General features: G+C 38.1%; 1 protein-coding gene across 4 annotated transcripts in view; it reads right to left on the bottom strand.

Moving 5' to 3' along the window:
* Window positions 1-10,484: 10,484 nt before the first annotated feature.
* Window positions 10,485-19,038, bottom strand: part of RBMS1 (RNA binding motif single stranded interacting protein 1) — a 145,479-nt gene continuing 136,925 nt past the window's right edge. For all 4 annotated transcript variants that reach the window (XM_027636962.1, XM_027636963.1, XM_027636964.1 and 1 more), the window contains exons 11-14: window positions 17,942-18,052; window positions 17,195-17,275; window positions 15,857-15,941; window positions 10,485-12,999 (exon numbers count right to left, since the gene is read on the bottom strand). In XM_027636962.1, coding sequence (XP_027492763.1) covers window positions 15,864-15,941; window positions 17,195-17,275; window positions 17,942-18,052 — 270 coding nt within the window. In that variant the 3' untranslated portion in view covers window positions 10,485-12,999; window positions 15,857-15,863. The remainder of the gene's footprint in view (window positions 13,000-15,856; window positions 15,942-17,194; window positions 17,276-17,941; window positions 18,053-19,038) is intronic.

Genomic DNA, 19,038 nt, shown 5'->3' with positions numbered 1-19,038 from the left:
AAAACCTCTAGATACGGAAGCCAAAAAAAATCCTGCGTAAGAACTTTATCAGAGCAGGGAGGATAAACCCCTTTATATCCCCGCTATGCAAACTTAAGTGATAGAAGTACCTGAATATTTTATGGGAAAGAATCTTCTGATATATATTTATTCAAGGTGTCCAAATACTTCAGGTCTGTATTTTTGAAAATATTTACTTGATCTGTGGTTAAATCTTTGGGTCAAATTAGTGCTAAGTTAAGTCACACTACTTTACATCATGATGGACAAATATTGCCTTTACTTGATGTGTAGATATAAAAGGTGCTGGAGGTAGTGGTGGAATCAGTTTATATGTTATTACTTTTATTACCCTGCTACCTTAAGCAGAAACAGAACTTCATGGTAGAAATTGTACAAATATCCTTAGATACAACTCATACCCAGAAACTCGACACAGATGAATTAGTTCCACAGCAACAGAGGTAAATTTTGCACAGGAGTTGATAGAAAAGGGGCAGGGCAACGGGGATGGACTCAGAGCATGATGCAATCTGTTAGCAAACTGCAGCAGAAGACCATATGGACCGAGGAGGGACTTTGTGATACTACAGGAGCAAATGAGCTTTACTTCTGCTGTCTGGGAAAGGGGACTGCTGAGCACTGAGCTGGGGAGAAATCAGGCACCATTCAGGGTCTGCCCCAGACCAAGTAAAGCGTCAGAAATTACTGTTCAGAACAGAATTTAGTAGTAAATATATGAGTCCTATTTTATCACTCATAAGCCTGAGTGGAATGAAATGTAATGTAGGGTTAATAATCTCAAAGTATCAATAAGGAAAATTTATATCAAAATATGATTTCCATAATTAATAAAACAGGAAACTATTATACTATGCAATGAATGGTTACATGTGTCTTGTGAGACTGAGTTCTTAGCAACACCAAGATCATTTTATTATGACTTTACAATTGCTTTTTTAAAACATTCATAAAGCAGTAAAATATCTGAATAAGCCAAATGAGATTATTTATTTATTACTGTTATTTATTACACTGTATAAATGGACACTGGCCTTAATTCATGTTTAAAAAGCAAAGACATTAAAGTGATGCATAGTTACAGCAACCCTAACAAAACATCTAAACTTCAAACATATTATTTTCACAGCCAAATCAATTTCTGAAAAACCTTACACAGTAAAGGATATACCATTAAACCTTCCATGTTATTTATACAAATTATAAAAATAAATGAGCTTTGACAAACTTGTCCATATTTAAGAATGAATTATGTTCTCTTTTGCAGCCAGCATCATATTTGATCAAGAAACTTGTTGGAACCACAGGGAAATTTTTTTTTCCAATTCATCAGTTGAATGGTATTTTTTAACATTATTAGCTGCAAATTAAAGTGATAATAGAAACAGACCTAGAATATATGCTCTGAAGCCTTTAACCATGCACTGCACTACTTACCACTCAGGACAAACCTTTCAATTCAGAAAGTGCTGAATGCATTACCAGGCCCATTGTCCAGAACCTCTGCTAGACATATCATTTGTCTCTGTTGTGGTAATAAAGAGATTCCTGGCACTCTGGTATTAAGAAACCAGAAATAATATATTAGTTTTACTTTTCCACTGCTACTTAATATGAAGGCATACAATAGAGCACGTAGTTTAGAAGACCATGAAGACAGTATCCTATTGAATGACAGACTGTCTGGTTGATTTACATGAAATACCAAGTGCTTGTATGAGAAAAGGTTAAAATTAGATTGACGAGCAAATGTGCTACCAGACTGCTGGCTGACAAATGGCAAAGTTATGCCAACGTATTACTTATTCTGGAGGCGCCCAAGAAGCAAGCAGGAGGATAGTAATTCATGTGCTAGAATACATTCACATTTAGCATAAACAAAGAGTCCTCAGGGTCTGCAACAGGAACATATTAACTACATGTAATTTATGCCAACCACTAAGTCAGTGGAACAATTTCATTATTAAATACAGAATTTGAATGACTTGTGATTTCTTAAGTCAAGAGTGGGCTGCTCTACTGTCATTTAAATTATTTCAGAATAATGCCCTGATGAATGACTACATTGTTCTTCCAATAAATTGGCTGTTGTGCTACATCTTCCTTCCTGCTACCAGTCACACAATGAAAATACAGATTAGTCATGTAGCTTTTCACAGTAGCTCTTAGATTATAGTCTGCTGCTTCTGGGTCACCATAAAGAGCATTCTAGTTCAGTGGTGGTGACTCCTTTCCCTTTATCCTTTCCTTTCAGGAACTTTTGCTAAGATCCACGCACCCATCTACACTAAAGCATGTTCACTAAAAGGTGTGAACTAAGTAAAAATTTCAACTTGAAGGCACTTGGGGTTTTAAAATTTAGCAGTGAAGATGCATCACAAACTGACCTTTCTGCTGTGGGCATGCAGCAGGTCTGAAAATTAAGTTTTATAATTCTATGGGTGCAAAAATCAATCCATCAGAGATGCAGGGCACCTCCGTAAGCATTAGCTTTAATGATAGGAAGCTGGATAATGGTGATAATGAATACCAACCAGTCAGATGTAGTTCAATTTTGCCTATGAACTAAAAACAGCATTCTGAAAGAGATAGAAACAAGTTAAATTACCGAAATCTGCTACTTTTTAACTCATCCTACAAGGCTTAACTAGTTACACTTTGAAAAGCTGTTCCCTTATGAAGTGGACAACAAAAACCTGTATCTTTCTCCCTTCATAGCTAATGGCAATTCTGCAGTTTACCCCTGTGGCGTTACAGGTTGGCTATAGAGTGAATTTTTCAACATGAGAACATGAATTAAATAGGAAAGTAGAGCAGAAAATATGGGCTTGAACCTGCTCTTCATTGGAACAACTTTTTGATATTTTGATAATATGAAATTTCATTAACACTAAAGCTTTAACAGACCCAAACCCCTTTGCCAACCTGTTTCCTTAGGGAAAAATGTTTGTATTTCCTTTGCCATGACAGACAGTAAGTTAGGGGAGGGAGATAACTGTCCCCATCAGTCATCACCTTGTCAGGATGATTGGCAGTCAGTAGCCTTCAGGCTTGCTTGAAAAGCTAAAGCTCGTTAAGATCTTCTTAAGTCTGGACTGGAGAGACACCTCTGGATCTGCTGCCCCTCAGTTACACCTGAAAAGCTGGTCCAATATTCTATGCCAGGTTTTTAACATGTCTGTTAGTTTCTTCTTCTTCCAAAACTACTGTCAAGTAACAGGGGAGGGGAAAAAAAATGGAATTCAAGGTCTGAACCACAGCAGGGGCTCTTTTTAGCCTCCCCCACCTGCAACATTATTCTTGCAAGTGATTGATGATATATGCAGGAACAATTTGTTATTATCTAAAATAATACACTAGAGTGAAAAATAGCCTCTACAAAAAGAGTAGCCATTTCTGGAAAAATCTCCACTTTAAAGCTATGATATACTGAATGGAGTTTACCACCAGAGCCTTCACAAGTAGCTGTTGGAAGCAGTTATTAAAGTAGGTATTAGGCTAGACTGAGATATTGTGCAAACAGTTGTAGCTCCCGTGAGTACAATCACACTGACAGGCTGGTTTCAGTCCTTTAGGCAAGAGAGAGGCAAAAAAGTGAGAGACGCTAGCAGAGCATCTGCTAGTTAGATCAAAAAAAGTCTGTCTTGTTGGCAGAGCTATTGTCCTTTGGTCACACCAATCCTAATTTGAGTCCTGCTTGCAGCAGCATATAAAACCTGTGACAAACATAGTCATGCTGACATTGAGCTGGATGCCAAAAGAAGATAATCACAAGTACTTGAGACTGCAAAGAAAAAAAAAAAAAAACAACACAAAAAACCCAACCACACACAGAGGAGGGAAGATTTCAGGTCTGAAACTGGAAAAAAAAAAAAAGCGTATTTTTCTTCCCAGCCCTCATTCAACATACAAAGCAATACTCAAAAACTGCAAACACATGCCTGCATCAGATGTTTTTCAAGAAATTCAAGTCTTTGTCTGTGCACTGCTTAGCCTAAGGCTAGGGCATGTGGAAAACAGAGAAATACTTTATTTCCAGACTTACAGTATTTTTATTCATGACTGTCTATGAACTCTCCTACTTGTTCTGGTTGCTCTTTGGGTCTTTTATTGTGCCTGATACAGCAATCTGGCCTGGTCCAGAAGTGAATCATCTAATTACTTTGAAGAGTCACAAAATCCCTGTCAGAGATTAACAAATGCTTCTTGTAGTCGACATCTAAGAGCAAGACTGTGCAGGTCAGAGCGGCTGGCCAGGCCTGAGGCACTCGTGATGCAGTCCAAGGCTGAGTGTCCAGCAGAACGAGAGGTGAACACAACAGTCTGAAATACATTGGCAAGATGATTCTCTTTGGCCAAAAGGGATGCTGCAAAAAGTTTCTGCAACTTGAAGCACTAATATGCTCTGTGGGTTATGGTTAATTTATTAATTATATTCAAGCTGTACTACAGAGAGAGACAAGCAGAAAAAATAACAATTTCTGTGGGTCCCTCCTCCCACCTGTTGCATCTGTATTAGTAATCTGCATATTGACTTGCGGAGCAAGAAGTTGTCTTTAATGATCACTGTAAGGTTTTCTTGAATGAACTTTGCACAAATGAGCTGCCTTTTCTATATTACTCTAAACACTTTGCAGTTTTGTGTTGTAGTACAGATTTTTCATCTAGCCCCCAAGACACTAATTTATTTTCAGAGACTTATTTATATCCTGAAAAGGTATTTGTTCCTTTTACACTGTGTTTTGAATGAATATATTTTCAATTGTCTTGACTCTTATGAAGACATAATAATAATAAAAAGGATTCTCCCAAGAATAAATGGAAATAGAGAGGCTTTGAGTTAATGAGGAAAGGGTTTATAACTCTGGCCTCTGTTGACTGTTTGCAGCCTGCTTGACTTTTCCAGAATTCCCTTGCTGTTTGGCTCGTCTTGTGTTCATCTGTCCCATACAAGTTACTTGTCAATTCTCCCTGACCCTGCCTGGAGCATTTGTGTTTTTGGTGAAACTGTGATTTTTATTAATTCTTTATTTTTTCCTTTTTTTCCCCTTGTCTGCTGTGCAGTGAAGACATCCTTATGCATTTCATTAACCAAAAGAAAATTACAGTTTTTATTTTCGTCCAATAAAGACAATCCTATTGTTATCTCACCGATGAGTAAAAACATATTATGAGAAATGTGAGCACTTGCACTGTACTATGCAAAGGCAGGATGAGGTTTTGCTTTTAATAACAGGTAACTATAAATGTACCACAATGACATACTATGAATGGGTGTTTACCTTTTCTGATTATTTCCGCTTACCCTGAAGATGCCCTCTGGCGGCTGCATCAAGAGAGATCATTATTTGACCTCGTGGGTAAGATCAGCAGCAGCAGCAGAGAGAGCCCGAGTCCCAGCCAGCACAGAGTGCCCCTCTGAGCCCAGGGCTCTGCACCCCTCACTCACCTTGTGAGAACAATTATAAAAGGGCAGGTCCAATCGTTGTGTTTCCTGATGCAGCACAGCATCGCTTAGAAAATTAATTGCAGCCTTAAAACAGGCCAGCACTGCACATTGCAGGGCTGATCAGATGATCCCCATCTGGAAGAGATGAGCTGTGCATACGCTTACTGTAATACACGCAATGGTATGGTTTGTCCTGAATTGTTTTCCAAGAGACAATTGGCCTAGTTTCATCTGCAAAATATTTTTAGGAAAGGAATTCCTGTAACTACTTAATTTTTTTTAATAAGTGAAATGTCAATTTTCAACACTTCAGTAAAAAATTCACCCTAGAATAGAGGGTAACGCTTTGCTGTTTCTAGAGACACCGAGTCAAGACAGAGCTAGACCACTCTCAGAAACAGTTTACCTAGAAACAACTTAAACTCCAAAGTGTTTCCACTCTTGTACACAAGCTTACATACCTACTGTTTGCTTTATTCCATAACCTCTGCAGCTCAGGAGATCAGGGTGCAGTGACTTGCTTGAGTGCACAAGTGACAAAAGGGCTTTTTGCTGTGTGAAGCCTGTGAGTTGCTGATGAGCTGCCTCCTTCCCATTCACATTAGAACCCACTGCCTACCAGCAGCTGGAACTTGTTGAACTGTGGAAAGTGAGCAGGGCAGGGCTGAAGGAGGTCACAAACTTATGGTACACACAGCTGGGAACTTCTGGAGCATTTCATTCTATCTAGCTGCACTGGTCTTTCTTAAAGCTGTTTGAAATCTAGCTTTCATTCTGTTCTGGCAAAGACAGCAACACTTGCAGCTCTTTGAACACCCGCTCCTCCAACTGCACTTGAATGTTTTCTTGACACAAGAAAGACCTGGAATATGTCACCCCTTGCTGCAGACCCTGCTGTATGCCTCCCTCCCCTCTCCCAGGGTCAAGGCTCCCTGTGCACGAGGGCCCAACTCTGATCCAGCCCAGCTGTGTATCCTTGCTCAGAGTGCTGGAAAAATGCTGTGAGAAAGCCTGGGGAAATAGGAAAAGTAAAACTATGGACAGAGGTAGAGCTATTAGGGCAGGATTGCCAGTACCTCAAGGGTTCAGGAGGGAAAGCAGCAACATGGAAAGGGTATAAAATCTAAAGGAAGAGCAAGGCTAGTCAGGAACCATCAGGTCAGTTTGTTGGGACAAGTCATCAGTGTCAGGGGCACTGATGGAGCTTGAGAGAGGACAGAAATGTGGCAATGCTGAGGATCTGCTCCAGGGAGCTGCAGGGACTGACCCTTCCCCTCCTGCCCAATGTCTGCCTGGCCAGCAAAGCCACTGCTGGTACCTTGCTTGGTGAGCAGAATCATGCTCAGCCTAATGGCTTGTGAAATCCTTTCTTTGCTGTGAGCTGGTCAATAAATAACTGCTTCATGCGCCTACTTATGTACATACTGCTTACAGATTATCTTTGAGACTGGCTAAAGATACCAGTACAAATACATCTTCATTTTTTTTAATATTCACTGGAAGGCAAAAAAAATTAGCGGAGTATTTTCTCATTGGTGTGTAATTCTTTCCCATTGGAGAAAGGCTGAAGCACAAAAAGGAAAAGTAATGTTCTATTTGTACTTGCAAAAAACTAAAATTATTTACCAAACATTGAATTTACTAGCAAATTTTCTCTCGGCCTGCTTTTAAATCATTGTTTTATTCCATTACCTTCAAGTGCTTCACAGATGTTGCTTAAAACCTGTCAGCCCTGTGTGTGAATTTCATGGGGTGAAAATACTTAGGAAAATTCCTGCTGCAGATGACTTCTTTAAATCAGCAGAGTTCACGTGCAGAAACCATTTTCTAAGCGCCTTTCCCCTTGGTAACACTTGCATGTTCAGCTCCAAAACAATAATGCTACTTAGAAAGCTGTATGAGCAGGTTGACCTGAACACCTGTAGTGTGCATGTGGGAAGTCTTCAGGGTGCCACATACCTTCATTCCTTAAGTTCCCCAAAAATCTCTTTCTATCCCAGGGAAGCTGTCAAAAGAGGTCAGTTTATTCAGCTGAAGGGACACCAATATAACACAGCAGAACTCAGAACACCACTGATGTAAGCACGGAGGGAGGGGAAACTGTTGTAAAAGGCAAGATAAACTAAACAGTTACAGCTTGCTTGTGGAGAATCTAGCCTTTCTTCTCGGACATGGAAAAAAATCCAGTAGTATTTTTCCTTGATATTTCTCCTTTACTACAGAAATGAGCTGCACAGATTTCTCAGACGGTAGATGTGGTTAGAGTTGTCCTGTAAAGGAAAGATTGACTCACTCCACATGCAGGCTTTTACACTCTCCCTCTGGTCACTGCACTGTAAATCTTTGCTGTTCTGACATCAGCTTGGCTTTTCTTAGTTGCTGGAGGAGAAGTTGCCAAACAGAATAGGTTTTGTATATCCTAACCCCTATTCTGGATAGAATTAATGGACCAAGACCAAAAGCCAAAAGACTCAGATTTGTTTGGGTTAATCAATGCCAGAATTTCTTGGCTGGAGAATGATACAGATGATCTTTCACAGTAAAAATACTATGTCAATGTGGCAAGAGTTTGGAAGGTAACAGCACACATATCTTAAATGCCATCAAGTAATACACTGGCTTTCACAATAAGACACTGCTGGACAGGATAGGATTAAGTATCTTATTCCAACATATGTGGAAATTTGCAAATAATTTTGGAGTGGTTGATCACAGCAAAAGAAAGAAGTGCAGTGAAGTGTGTACAGGAGGAGTGGGAGCACAAACCCATATAAATATTCTGGCACATAAAATGCAGCTCTGATATGATGGTTCTATGCAAATTAAGGTGACACAGTTTTAGTAAGTCTTCAGTTTTTCTGGTATGGTGGAGGTATCATGGCATAAATTAAAGCTAGAAGGGGAGAGCAAAACAGCACTTTCTAATAATTTTTTTTCCCCTATGAAAAACTAACACAGTACCAGGAAAGTGCTTTAGACTACTCTGACTTACTCTACAACTATTCTAGCCCAATATATGCAAACAGTCATTAGCAGGTCTCAGTTGCTCAACAGTACTTTCTTATACTACTTGTCTTGCACCTGCCCAGAGCACTTAATTTAGAAAATGAAGAAAAATAAAAGATTATGTTCAGTGCCTAAAGAAAGGCTACTTTCTAATCAGTAACAACCAACAAACAACAAGGTCGGTGCACTGATCTTACATATAGCATTTGTTTTGGTACACAATTACCCTACATGAATATAATGCTTATCTGTATTTGTTAAGAGGTAACAGAATTTATTAACAGCAGGTTTGCGAGAAGGGTTCAAAACAGGTTGTATGCAAGAGGATGGAGTCAATGTTTGAATGAGGCAGTTGGTAATAAATATGAGTTTTATTATATTCAATAAAAGCATATTATATAAAGATACTGCATTACTGCAGATTGCCTGATAGAAATAATACACACGACCTTATTATATCAAGCAAAAGGTATTAATCTAAAAGCATTCATTCTTATCAATTATACTGAGAGAGCTAAGTTTATCATAGGGATAATTATAAAAGCAAACAAAGATCAAAAACCGTTTCCCTCCTGCACCAAGTCTATTTTCATACAGCTTTTGTGAGGTAGTATTCATACTTAATTCAAAAAGACTGCTTATTGATCTGAGATTAATTCAGTATGGTGATAAACATGAATAATTAACAAAACCCTCTTTAAGTTTTCTATATTAATCTTCTTATGCATTCTATTTTAGACAGGCAACATACTGGGCCAATATTAAAATGACTCCAAAATGGTTAAATGGTATTTTTTTCAGTTACAGGAGTCGAGTACTTAGTAGTAGAGTGTGATTTTTTTTCTCTCCATTAGTAATAAGGGCCATCATTGCTGAGGATGTCTTCATTGCATAAACTACTGTAAACCAAGTTTCCCAACCTCTAGGTGCTAGCTCCACTGGAAACACATTTATCCTCAGTATCTTTGACTGAAAGCTTGAGCCGCACACTGCCTGCAACACGCCCCCACCTGACATCCCCAGCAGGCTGCCTGGCCCACCACAGGGCTGGTGGAGCCCTTGGGATACCTCAAAGCCAGGTATGTAGTGGAAAGGACTGTCTCCCAAGTGAGAGAGGGTTCTCCAGAGCAGCGCAGCCTGGGGTGAGCGAGCCTCCCTTTTGCTGCTCCAGCACCCATAGCAAGGTGCAGGAGCCCACTGGATCACCCAGCCACTGTTGTCTGCCACTGGGTGCACTCTTGGGTACCCAAAGCTTGGTTAGAGCCCCTCTCCTGCCATACACATCAATACAGAGCCACATTGAGACCATGTAATTGGTAAAGCATTTGGCTGAGGAGACACAACAGTTTGAATTTTCCTCTCTTGCTTTCCAAAGCCTTACTTTGGGCAGAGCAGTCCTCTGTCAGATACATGTCATCAGCAGTAGTGATCTTGCCAAAAGGATAATAAAATTAGAGATTACCTTTAAAGAAATAAAGTGCTTAAAGATTGCAGCTGGAAGGCAACACTGGGGATCATTTTGTATCCAGTGAAGTATCACCTCTGCTCTCCAGAACTGGGTATGCCAGCCAACGCCAGCACACGTAGGGAAACATAAGCACTTGTAGGAAGCAGTGTGATATATGAGCTACCAAAGTGACCCTCCATTTCCACCCTTACTTCTAGAAAAATGGTTAGCATCTACAACTACAGCATGCAAGCCTGGTTACACACAACTCTCCGTGTGGGTTGACACAGAGAACAACAGAATCTTTGCATTCAGATCACACATTCATCATATACTTTTCATACATCTTTTCCTGTTTTGCCTAAAAGAGTGACTTTATAGTTGATGTGAAAGAGTTAAAATTTGATTTTAATGAAAGACAGAGGAGGGAAAAACCTAGACGGTAAAGCAGAAAGCAACTTCAAAGATTTCAAAATAAACATGAAGGTTTTACCATAACCTGTTGGGGTTTTCCCCCAGTAAAGGAAGGACCGAAGGAAAAAGACGAAACATTTTCTTTTTTTTTTTTTGATATTTTTTATTCAAAAGTTTTCAAAGAAATAAAACAGAAAAAAGCTAACAATCTAATCAAATTTACAGTTCAAAAATGTCTTTTGGCGTTTAACAACAAGTCCTAGGAAACAAAACTACAGAGTTATCTTGAACCGGACAAATAATTTACCACTGGCAAGTTTGTGGCACTAGTAAAACAAAAATAAAAAATTAACTCTCTTGATCATATAGATATCTCTATGAAAATCTTTTTTTTTTCAATCTGTACAAAAGGTCTTTCTTCATAAATTAATTTTTTTATAATTTAATGGCTGTCTACTATGTGATGTTTAAGTAACTGATTATTTCTTTATGTACAGAGGTTAAATTTCCCAAATCTTACCCAGACAATGAGTATGGCACTTAGTTCAGACATTTCTGGCAGCAACTCTTCCCTCCCTCTAACACCGCTATCATACTGCAGTTTTAATTAACGCAAAAATAGCAACTAGTGAGAGATCCAGGTTTGGAAAGTTACCAAATACAGGCAAGGTGCTGCAGGAAGTCTGGACTTTTACAAAGCAGTAATATTCCAGGGAGCATAGAACCAATAATACCACAACTTTTTAAAAAAAGAAAAAACAAAAACACATCTCTTATGACTATGCATTTCACTAGAATCTACACTTCTCAGAGCAGCAATTTACTTTTGAAACTATGAAATGTCACCGACATCTATACTCCAATACTCACACAAAATTTAAAAACTAAAAAATACTTGAAAGAAACAACTGCTTAGCCCTAGCTCCTGAGCTAGGATGATTTGGTCTGTGGAAACAGGGAGGGCCAGCAACCTGTCCCAGTACAAAAGGAAATAAACTTTGAGGTAGATAACTGATCATATACAGCTGACCAGAGAAGTACACAGTTTTGGAAGACAACTTAATTTATCATTCGATTTAAAACATATGCAATTGTAATAAAGAGCTTTAGTAGCAGTGAATTATTTAATATGTGAAGTACAAATAACTGTGTATTTATGAATCAGGAATTTCATAGTTTCAAAATTGGTTTTCTTTACACTTAACACTTGTAGTGATGATGTAAAGTGTGGCACTGCTTGGATCCAAGTCTTCCTTCATGCTTTTGTGTCCATACATCAATTAAAATTATAAAACCTAAATGCAAATGTACAAAAAAGGCACATTCTCCTAACCGCAAACTGGTCCGGCAAAAATAAAGAGTACAGAAGACGCAATGCTGAGACAAATCAGAATTATTGGTTACTGGCTCTTTGTTCTTTGGTAAAGTTACCTTTTAAAAGTGCCAAGTCTTTTTATTTTTATTTACCTACTATAGAGAGCTAGTACCCAATCAATTATGCTTCTACTTAGATCTCAGCGTATGTTTGAAAAACGAGTCCTTTAGCTTTTGCCATTTTGCTGTAATAGCAACTTTTCTGTTTGCTAAGTCTCAGCACAATCCTCATCCTAAAGCACTATCATTAGTATAAAGGAAGGACAAAAACATTCGGTGATATCTCCACCCCAAACTCCCTATTCTACCTATGCTAAAACTAGAACATCAAGTTAGTTTCTGAAAAAAGGCAAAAAAAGATTTTACATTGCATCATACAGCAGAGTTCCTAAATCATTCAAACTACCAGAGGGAACTATTGGCATATGGCCTTACAAACAATTTATACTATTAAAATTTCCCCAGTCAGAAAATGTGTTTCACACAAAACATTTTTTCCCCTCTTGCATTTCACTACCTTACATATTATGTGAAAAAATCATTAAAAACACTTACTACACATTAAAAAAGCCAAATTTTCAGCAATTTTTATTGACTACCTTTAAAAGCCCTATGCTGCTGTTTTACAAGGCATAATAGACCAGCTCATTTGGTCAAAGCGTTCTACACCATTAGTTTGGACTACTTACTGAAACAGCTACAGCATTGAAAGATTTAAGGCAAATTGGAATTTATAGAAAAGGATAAGACACTTCACACTACATTAAAAGAAAAACAGAAAGCTAAAAGACCAGACACTGTAACTGCAACACTGCACTAAAGCAACACTCACACACTGCAAGCACAGAACATCATATTAGATGTTTTACTATTTTAAACTTCAGAAAATCCATTTCATACAAAAAAAAAAAAGAAAAAGAAAAAAGAAACAAACAAAATAAAAATAAACCAAAACACAAATTCTGTCATGCACGTGAATAAGTCTTCGTGGTCATCTGTGCATACCCAGAAATTTGAATATTTTTTTTTTGCGTCATAACACTTGATAAAAATTTTTTTTTTACTAAAATAAACCTGTTCATGGGAACAGCTACTAGATGAATTTAAGGTTTTTCTTATGCACCTTATAGAACTTATAGCAAAAATAGTTTTAGTTGATTTCATTATAAATAACATTTTCAAGAACCTGTGCAAAACTGTCAATAATTCCTAAAGCACAATTGATCAGTAAAATCCATGATTGTTTCAGCCTTTGCACCCTTCTCCAGGCCAGGTCAACACTGGACATCTGTAACACAGAAAGGTCAGAGCTAGAGCGGAATTACAATCACACGCCTTTTTTCTAATGTAGCTGTCCACCAAACTAAATAATTTCCTATTTTAGACAGCTGAGAGAAGACTAAGTGAATCTGAGTATAAACCTGAGAAGTAACACAGGCGGCACTCCAGGTTCTTGGCCCTTCCCAGGAAAAGGCTCTCTGCCAGGACACAGCCTGCACTGTATTTCCCCCTCTTTCTCTAATAACTGCTCAGCAAGCAGAGTTCCCACTGGGGAGCTGTGAGGCTGCACTCAAAGCTCTTCCCTTCTTTTTTGTTTTGTTATTGTTATTTCCTTTTAATTGAACAACAGTGGTTGAGTGTGCTACTCCTGTGGCATCTCCAAGGCTTTTGATCACTGGAAAAGGAACACAACTTTCTTTCAGTGCAGTCCCAGGGAGGCTGCGTACAACAGCTAACTCAGAGACAGCTACTGTGCCTCCGTGATGGCAATACTGAACAGCAATTCAGGGCTCATCAAATTTGAAGGCAGACTTCTCAGTGTACTGCATTGGCTTATATCGCCATGTGGGCTTAAAAAAAAATTACCCAGCTAATGACAAAAAAGTTTAGACAATTTTTTAATTTCTCAAGGCAAGGCAAAGTTTGGTATTTTAAGGCTTGTATGTTAATAGGTGCATATAAAATGGGGGTGTTTTTTCAACTCCGTTTGACTATTTTTCACATAGGAGCAACTTTTTGAAAAGAAGCTGTGAAGTTATTAAATGTAGCTGCCAAAGGAAAGGTGCTGTCTATTTTTGATTGACTGCATCCACTTGTGCAAATGCGCTAGTTGTCATTTACCCCTCATTTATGGGAATATGTATATTGACTTTAAATAGGACATTCCCAAAAGTGCTGCATGTGCATTTTGAAAGAAGTTTCAGTTTGACAAGAGTAACAAAGCTACAACAATCAAGAGACTGCAGTGTTCCCTGTATTTAGGGCACAAAATATTGGTCAAATCCCTCCCCTTCACCTGTTTGAAACAAGACAAGTACCAGCATGTTCCAAGGACAGAAATACCAAATGCCATACTCTGAGGCTGAAATCACCTGAGTAATATTAACCTTCCCCATGTGCCCACTGCTATAGCCACTGCTGTCACAGATTTCACTGGCTCCTGTTGCATATAAATACAGGTAACAGTGCTTCTCTGAAGAATAAGACGTGAAGAACTGACTTACAACAAACACACAGAGTTGCTCACAGAGTTTAGAATTCTACACAGAGTCATCAATACAAAATGTGTCTCAGATAGCAACACAACTCATCCTTTCAGGAGACTTAAGGCTGCTCCTCCTGCCTGGTCTCAGTCTACGGGAAAGATACTGACAGGCTGGGAGAGAGAGGCAGGATGAGGATATGACATGCAGGATTACGCCTCGCTGTCTACCACAGATCTCTATTGGTAAGGAGGTTTTACATGCCCAGAGGGAAGACTTAAGGCAAAACAAATAATTCCTTGAAAAGCGGTTAACACCAGGCAACAGCCTTGGCATGGGAAACGTGCAGGAGTCATGATTTTAACACTAGGAGATGGATAACAAGAAGAGTCTGTGGTTTTGCTTACTGCCTGTCCTGGAAGCAAATCAAGGATGTGGGCTTTCTCTAGATGCCAGCATTTGGCCAGAGTACAGGAATAACACAGGTCATATGCTGTGCTACGCAGGCTGGGCCATTTGTTGAATTTGCCAAGTTTCCCCATTGGTTTGTTTCTATCTTTACATATAAGAAGCTGTTATGCCAATTATGGGGATGAGAGCAATGTTCTCAAATAGCACAACTGACCTGCAGAATCAAAGGTAATGCCTAATGTTCTCTTGGATCAATATATTTTAGACAGAATATCACACAACTTTACCACATAACTGATTACGATTTTTCAGTAACTAACAAATGCCACGAGGGCTGTAGGAAAACCCTTCTAAGACAGCCTCTAGCACATTATTGCAGCTGAACGGAATTTTTCAGTGTGAGGTCTTAGAAAATGTGATGTAAAAAATTATTTAGTCAAGTTGCCTAGCTTAAAAAGCACTTAAAAAAAAAGAAAAAGAGTTAAGAAAGAAGAAAATTCCAGAATTTTAAAACATGGATCATGGAAAAGGAAATGATTAGTGCAAGCAACATTTTCAGGATGGAAATCTACAGAAAGAGAAAATTTTGCATGAAAGAACTGCAGGTAAAGCTAATGATTGGCTAGTAAAAAAGGCCATGCAAGCAAAACCAGGGGAAACCTGGAGTAGGAAAGCAAAACTCTGGAATTAGAACCAAACAAGGATATGGATTAAAAATTAATTGACAAAATTCTGGACCAAACTGCTTTTTCCTAGAAAAAAGAATGAGCAGAGAAGTCTTCAGGAGAAAAGGTCAGCAAGGATTTCTACCAGACCACCTCCCTGCCTGTGGCCTGTAAATCAGTTGCAAAGCTGCTTCTAACCTTATATGTACCACAGAACTAGAGCATGTCTTTCAATACAGTTCCCTTTAGCATTTTGATTCTCATATTTTTGCACTAATTCCTTGTTATTCTGTATACAACATGCTACTAAAATGAACAAATTAAAATCCAACATAATCCAGTTATGCTATATAGAAATTATTAAAACAATATTACTCATAATTTATTAACTCATTTCTGGATCCCATGTTTCCTTCCCTGGCTTCTGACTCTGGCTAAGTTCAAACTAATTTCACTTCTTGTCCCCAGATATTATCATCAGGACTATTTATATGACAATAAAAAAAGGGTTCAATACAGAGTACTGTAAGTTATGAAATAAAGTATCTTTGAATTACATCTTTCATGAGACAGGATGAGCCCCTACCTCACGGTTATTTATTTTGCTGATACGTATATGGAGAATGGTCACTGGATGTCTCTACTGTAACCTGTTGTTGACCACTGGCTTCCTGCAAATAAAAAGGAAGATGAGCCATGAGACACAAAATCAGGTATGATTACCAGCAATCTGCATTTCAATGTGACTTCTGCAATTAACAGTGTTCACATCTAAAACCTTCCTAACATTCCTCAACTGAGGTATTACAAATCTGAGGTGTTAACTTTACATTGATTTACATTTCAGCAAACAAGAGAAATAAAATGATCATGCAAACCCTGTATTTCCTCAGCTGCTTTGATGATAATTAAAAAAAAAAGTCCTTAAACTTTTGACATTACAGAAATAAATACACGGAGAGAGAGCAAATAACTGCTTGAATATTTTCTATCTGCAAATGCAAAAGAACGTTCTGTCCCTTTCTTTTTGAGGGGCAGCGAGAAGAATGAGATCTACTTGCCACATATACAAATGCCATCATATGAGTACTGTGATGTGATTGGCACCAGGTAACACAAAGAATTGTACATGGGGCTTTGCACCCAGACCCCCCAGAAATCATGAAATAATTCAGCTGAGAGTGCTTTGGCAGCCAGGGCTAATTACTAAAGGTACTTCTGTGATCAATATGGGCGGATGAACCAAACTGATCCATACAACTTCCGGAATTTCTGGACAAATAGGTTTTGAAATGAAATTTATCTTTTTTTAGAGGTTCTAGAAGAGACTGTCTAGCACTCATTCCAGACAAAAGAGCTGCAGTACATCTTGTCTAGCTCCTGTAAAGGAGTACTGACCTATGAAAGGGTGTAAGGTAAGTCAAAATAGGAGACAAACTATTGTCTACCATTTAGTTATGCTCTCCAACTAGACTAATAAGCTTCTTCAATGGAGGGGTTTATTACACAAATATACACAGAACCCTGAGTTGCCAGGGTCAATCAGGATTCTCTGCAAAAAATTACAATCATGGTCTGTTGGCAGAGAATTTCTCTCACAGGTAAACTAAATGAAAGGTCAAAAATACAATACACTCCCTGTCTTGTTCCTACTGGAGTTAGGTTTCACAAAACAAAAGGTTTGCCTGAGCTATGCTCATAGAGAAGACTGCTCCAAGTACTGTACTGCTATAAGTACAGGTCATTCCTTGTTATAATACTAGCTATTAGTTGAGAATAATGATATTTTATAGTTTTAATATAAATTGCATTCACAGTACATTCACAGTAACTGTATTTGCCTTTAAGCGTTAATTTTCCTGGCCAAAAAAAAATAAATCATAATCATATTTCTTATCTCTGCTCTTTGATAGAATATACTGACCTCAACAGGAACTGCTGCTGTCTGGACATGTGTGTATTGGGGGATGTAGGCTCCTTGCATAGCTGTTGTGGCTGGCATGTACTAGAAAGACAGAGTCCATTACATTCAGTTAAAGCCCAGTGTAAATTTATGAGTATTCAAAATACTTATCATGATATTGTTTAATAGATATTGACTGTTTCCCTAAAGCAACATACATGAGAGAAAGACTTTCGTGTCTGAAATCAACAGGCTTTCCAAAAAACTCACATATCTATTTTGAGAAAATTCAAATTTAGACTTCAAAGACCGTGTAAAGGACTTTCCCTTCTTTGTTAGTCCCAATCATTTTCTTTTTTTAATCTGCTCAGAAAAGAAAGGTCTTGCAGTTTAGAAGCTAGCCTGGATCTCTTCTTCTGGTTTACTTTCTGTTCCACACTTTAGGAGATTAGAGTTGAGGAAAGGAATACGAAGAGTAAAACCAACTATTTTAATTTTTTTGATGCAACTCTGAAGTTACCTCCTGGGCTCCTTTCATTAGCTTTGATCTATTTTTATTTACTCATTTCCAATTTCTGATCAGCTAATAGACTCAATAAAAACTGCTAAATATTATTTAAAAACAGAGACAGTTCTTAGTAGTTTATTGGATAAAAGATGACTTAAAGGATTAATTTTTTCTATGTGCAAGCTGCACAGGCATACCGTGATCTACATACAGTATTTTCTGCTTGTGTAAGTTCTATTTTGTATGAAATTGCTACGTACTGTTCCAGTACTGCCTAATGAAAGATGACTCATTTGCTGCGTCAGAGGGCTTATCATTGATGCAGGCTGTAGTGACATGGTGTGGTCCATGGAGGGAGTCAGTACAGCACCCTGTTAAAACAGAGATGGAAGGAAATGGTTGCAACACTCACATTTTAATTTCATTTTTTATTTGATAGTCAAAGTACGGACTGTCCTTCCGAGGGGATATAGCACAAGAACTCTCCTTAATCCCAGGCACTGACTCAGAAAAGCAGATCTGAGGCATTCTAAATATTCTACTCGAGCATCTGTGCTTTGCAGTTTGGTAATGGGGTGAGACCTTCATTGACTTCCCATTATACATGCAACTGATGTGCAATGCACTTGAGAGACCTGCTGAAAATGCTTTGTAAAATATGAGTTTAACCAGATGCCAACTTGAAAGCAAAAATTTGCACACATTACCAGGTACAGTTTCACTTAGCTTAAGCTTTGGAATTTCATGCTTTAGGAAGAAACTTCTATCTCATATTTAGGAACAAGGGCTTTGGAGTAACATTCGTGATGGGAGAATTCTACCCATCACACGTGATGTTCACACACAAAACAGCTGCGCTACTTAGTGGCTGGGTTCATTAGCACACATTTCAACAGTGAGTTAGCAATGCTGATTTTTTGTCTAAATACTAGCTGCTGTGATGACATTTCTATCACTTCTGCACCATTTCGCTAGCTTCATAAAAATTATACATTGAATTTTTAAACACTCAAGATTTCTAAATATGGAGGGTACACTCATAAGGTTTTCACAGTTAACTGAGACAGGATTATCAAGAAATTTCATTTTACCAATCATGTTCCACAAAAACACATTTCCAAATACTTTGCCTGACTTATGCTTGCAGAAGGTGTTGATTAAAATCCATGGAGGCTCAAAATTAACAGAAATAATTGCAGTGTACTGAAAACCAATACTTTGAATTAATAACTAATCCTTAAAAGAAAATAATAATAAAAAAGAAAATAAAAAGAAGTATAGAATACAGTTGGAAAAACAACCATGTGATCAGTGTAGATGAAATGAGTCACAGGCACATCAAATACTGAAAGAATTT

This window comes from Corapipo altera, unplaced genomic scaffold, assembly GCF_003945725.1.
Source record: "Corapipo altera isolate COAL_440 unplaced genomic scaffold, ASM394572v1 45, whole genome shotgun sequence".
Lineage (NCBI taxonomy): Eukaryota > Metazoa > Chordata > Aves > Passeriformes > Pipridae > Corapipo > Corapipo altera.
The sequence above is the reverse complement of the archived record's forward strand: the minus strand, read 5'-3'. Positions and strand labels throughout refer to the sequence as shown.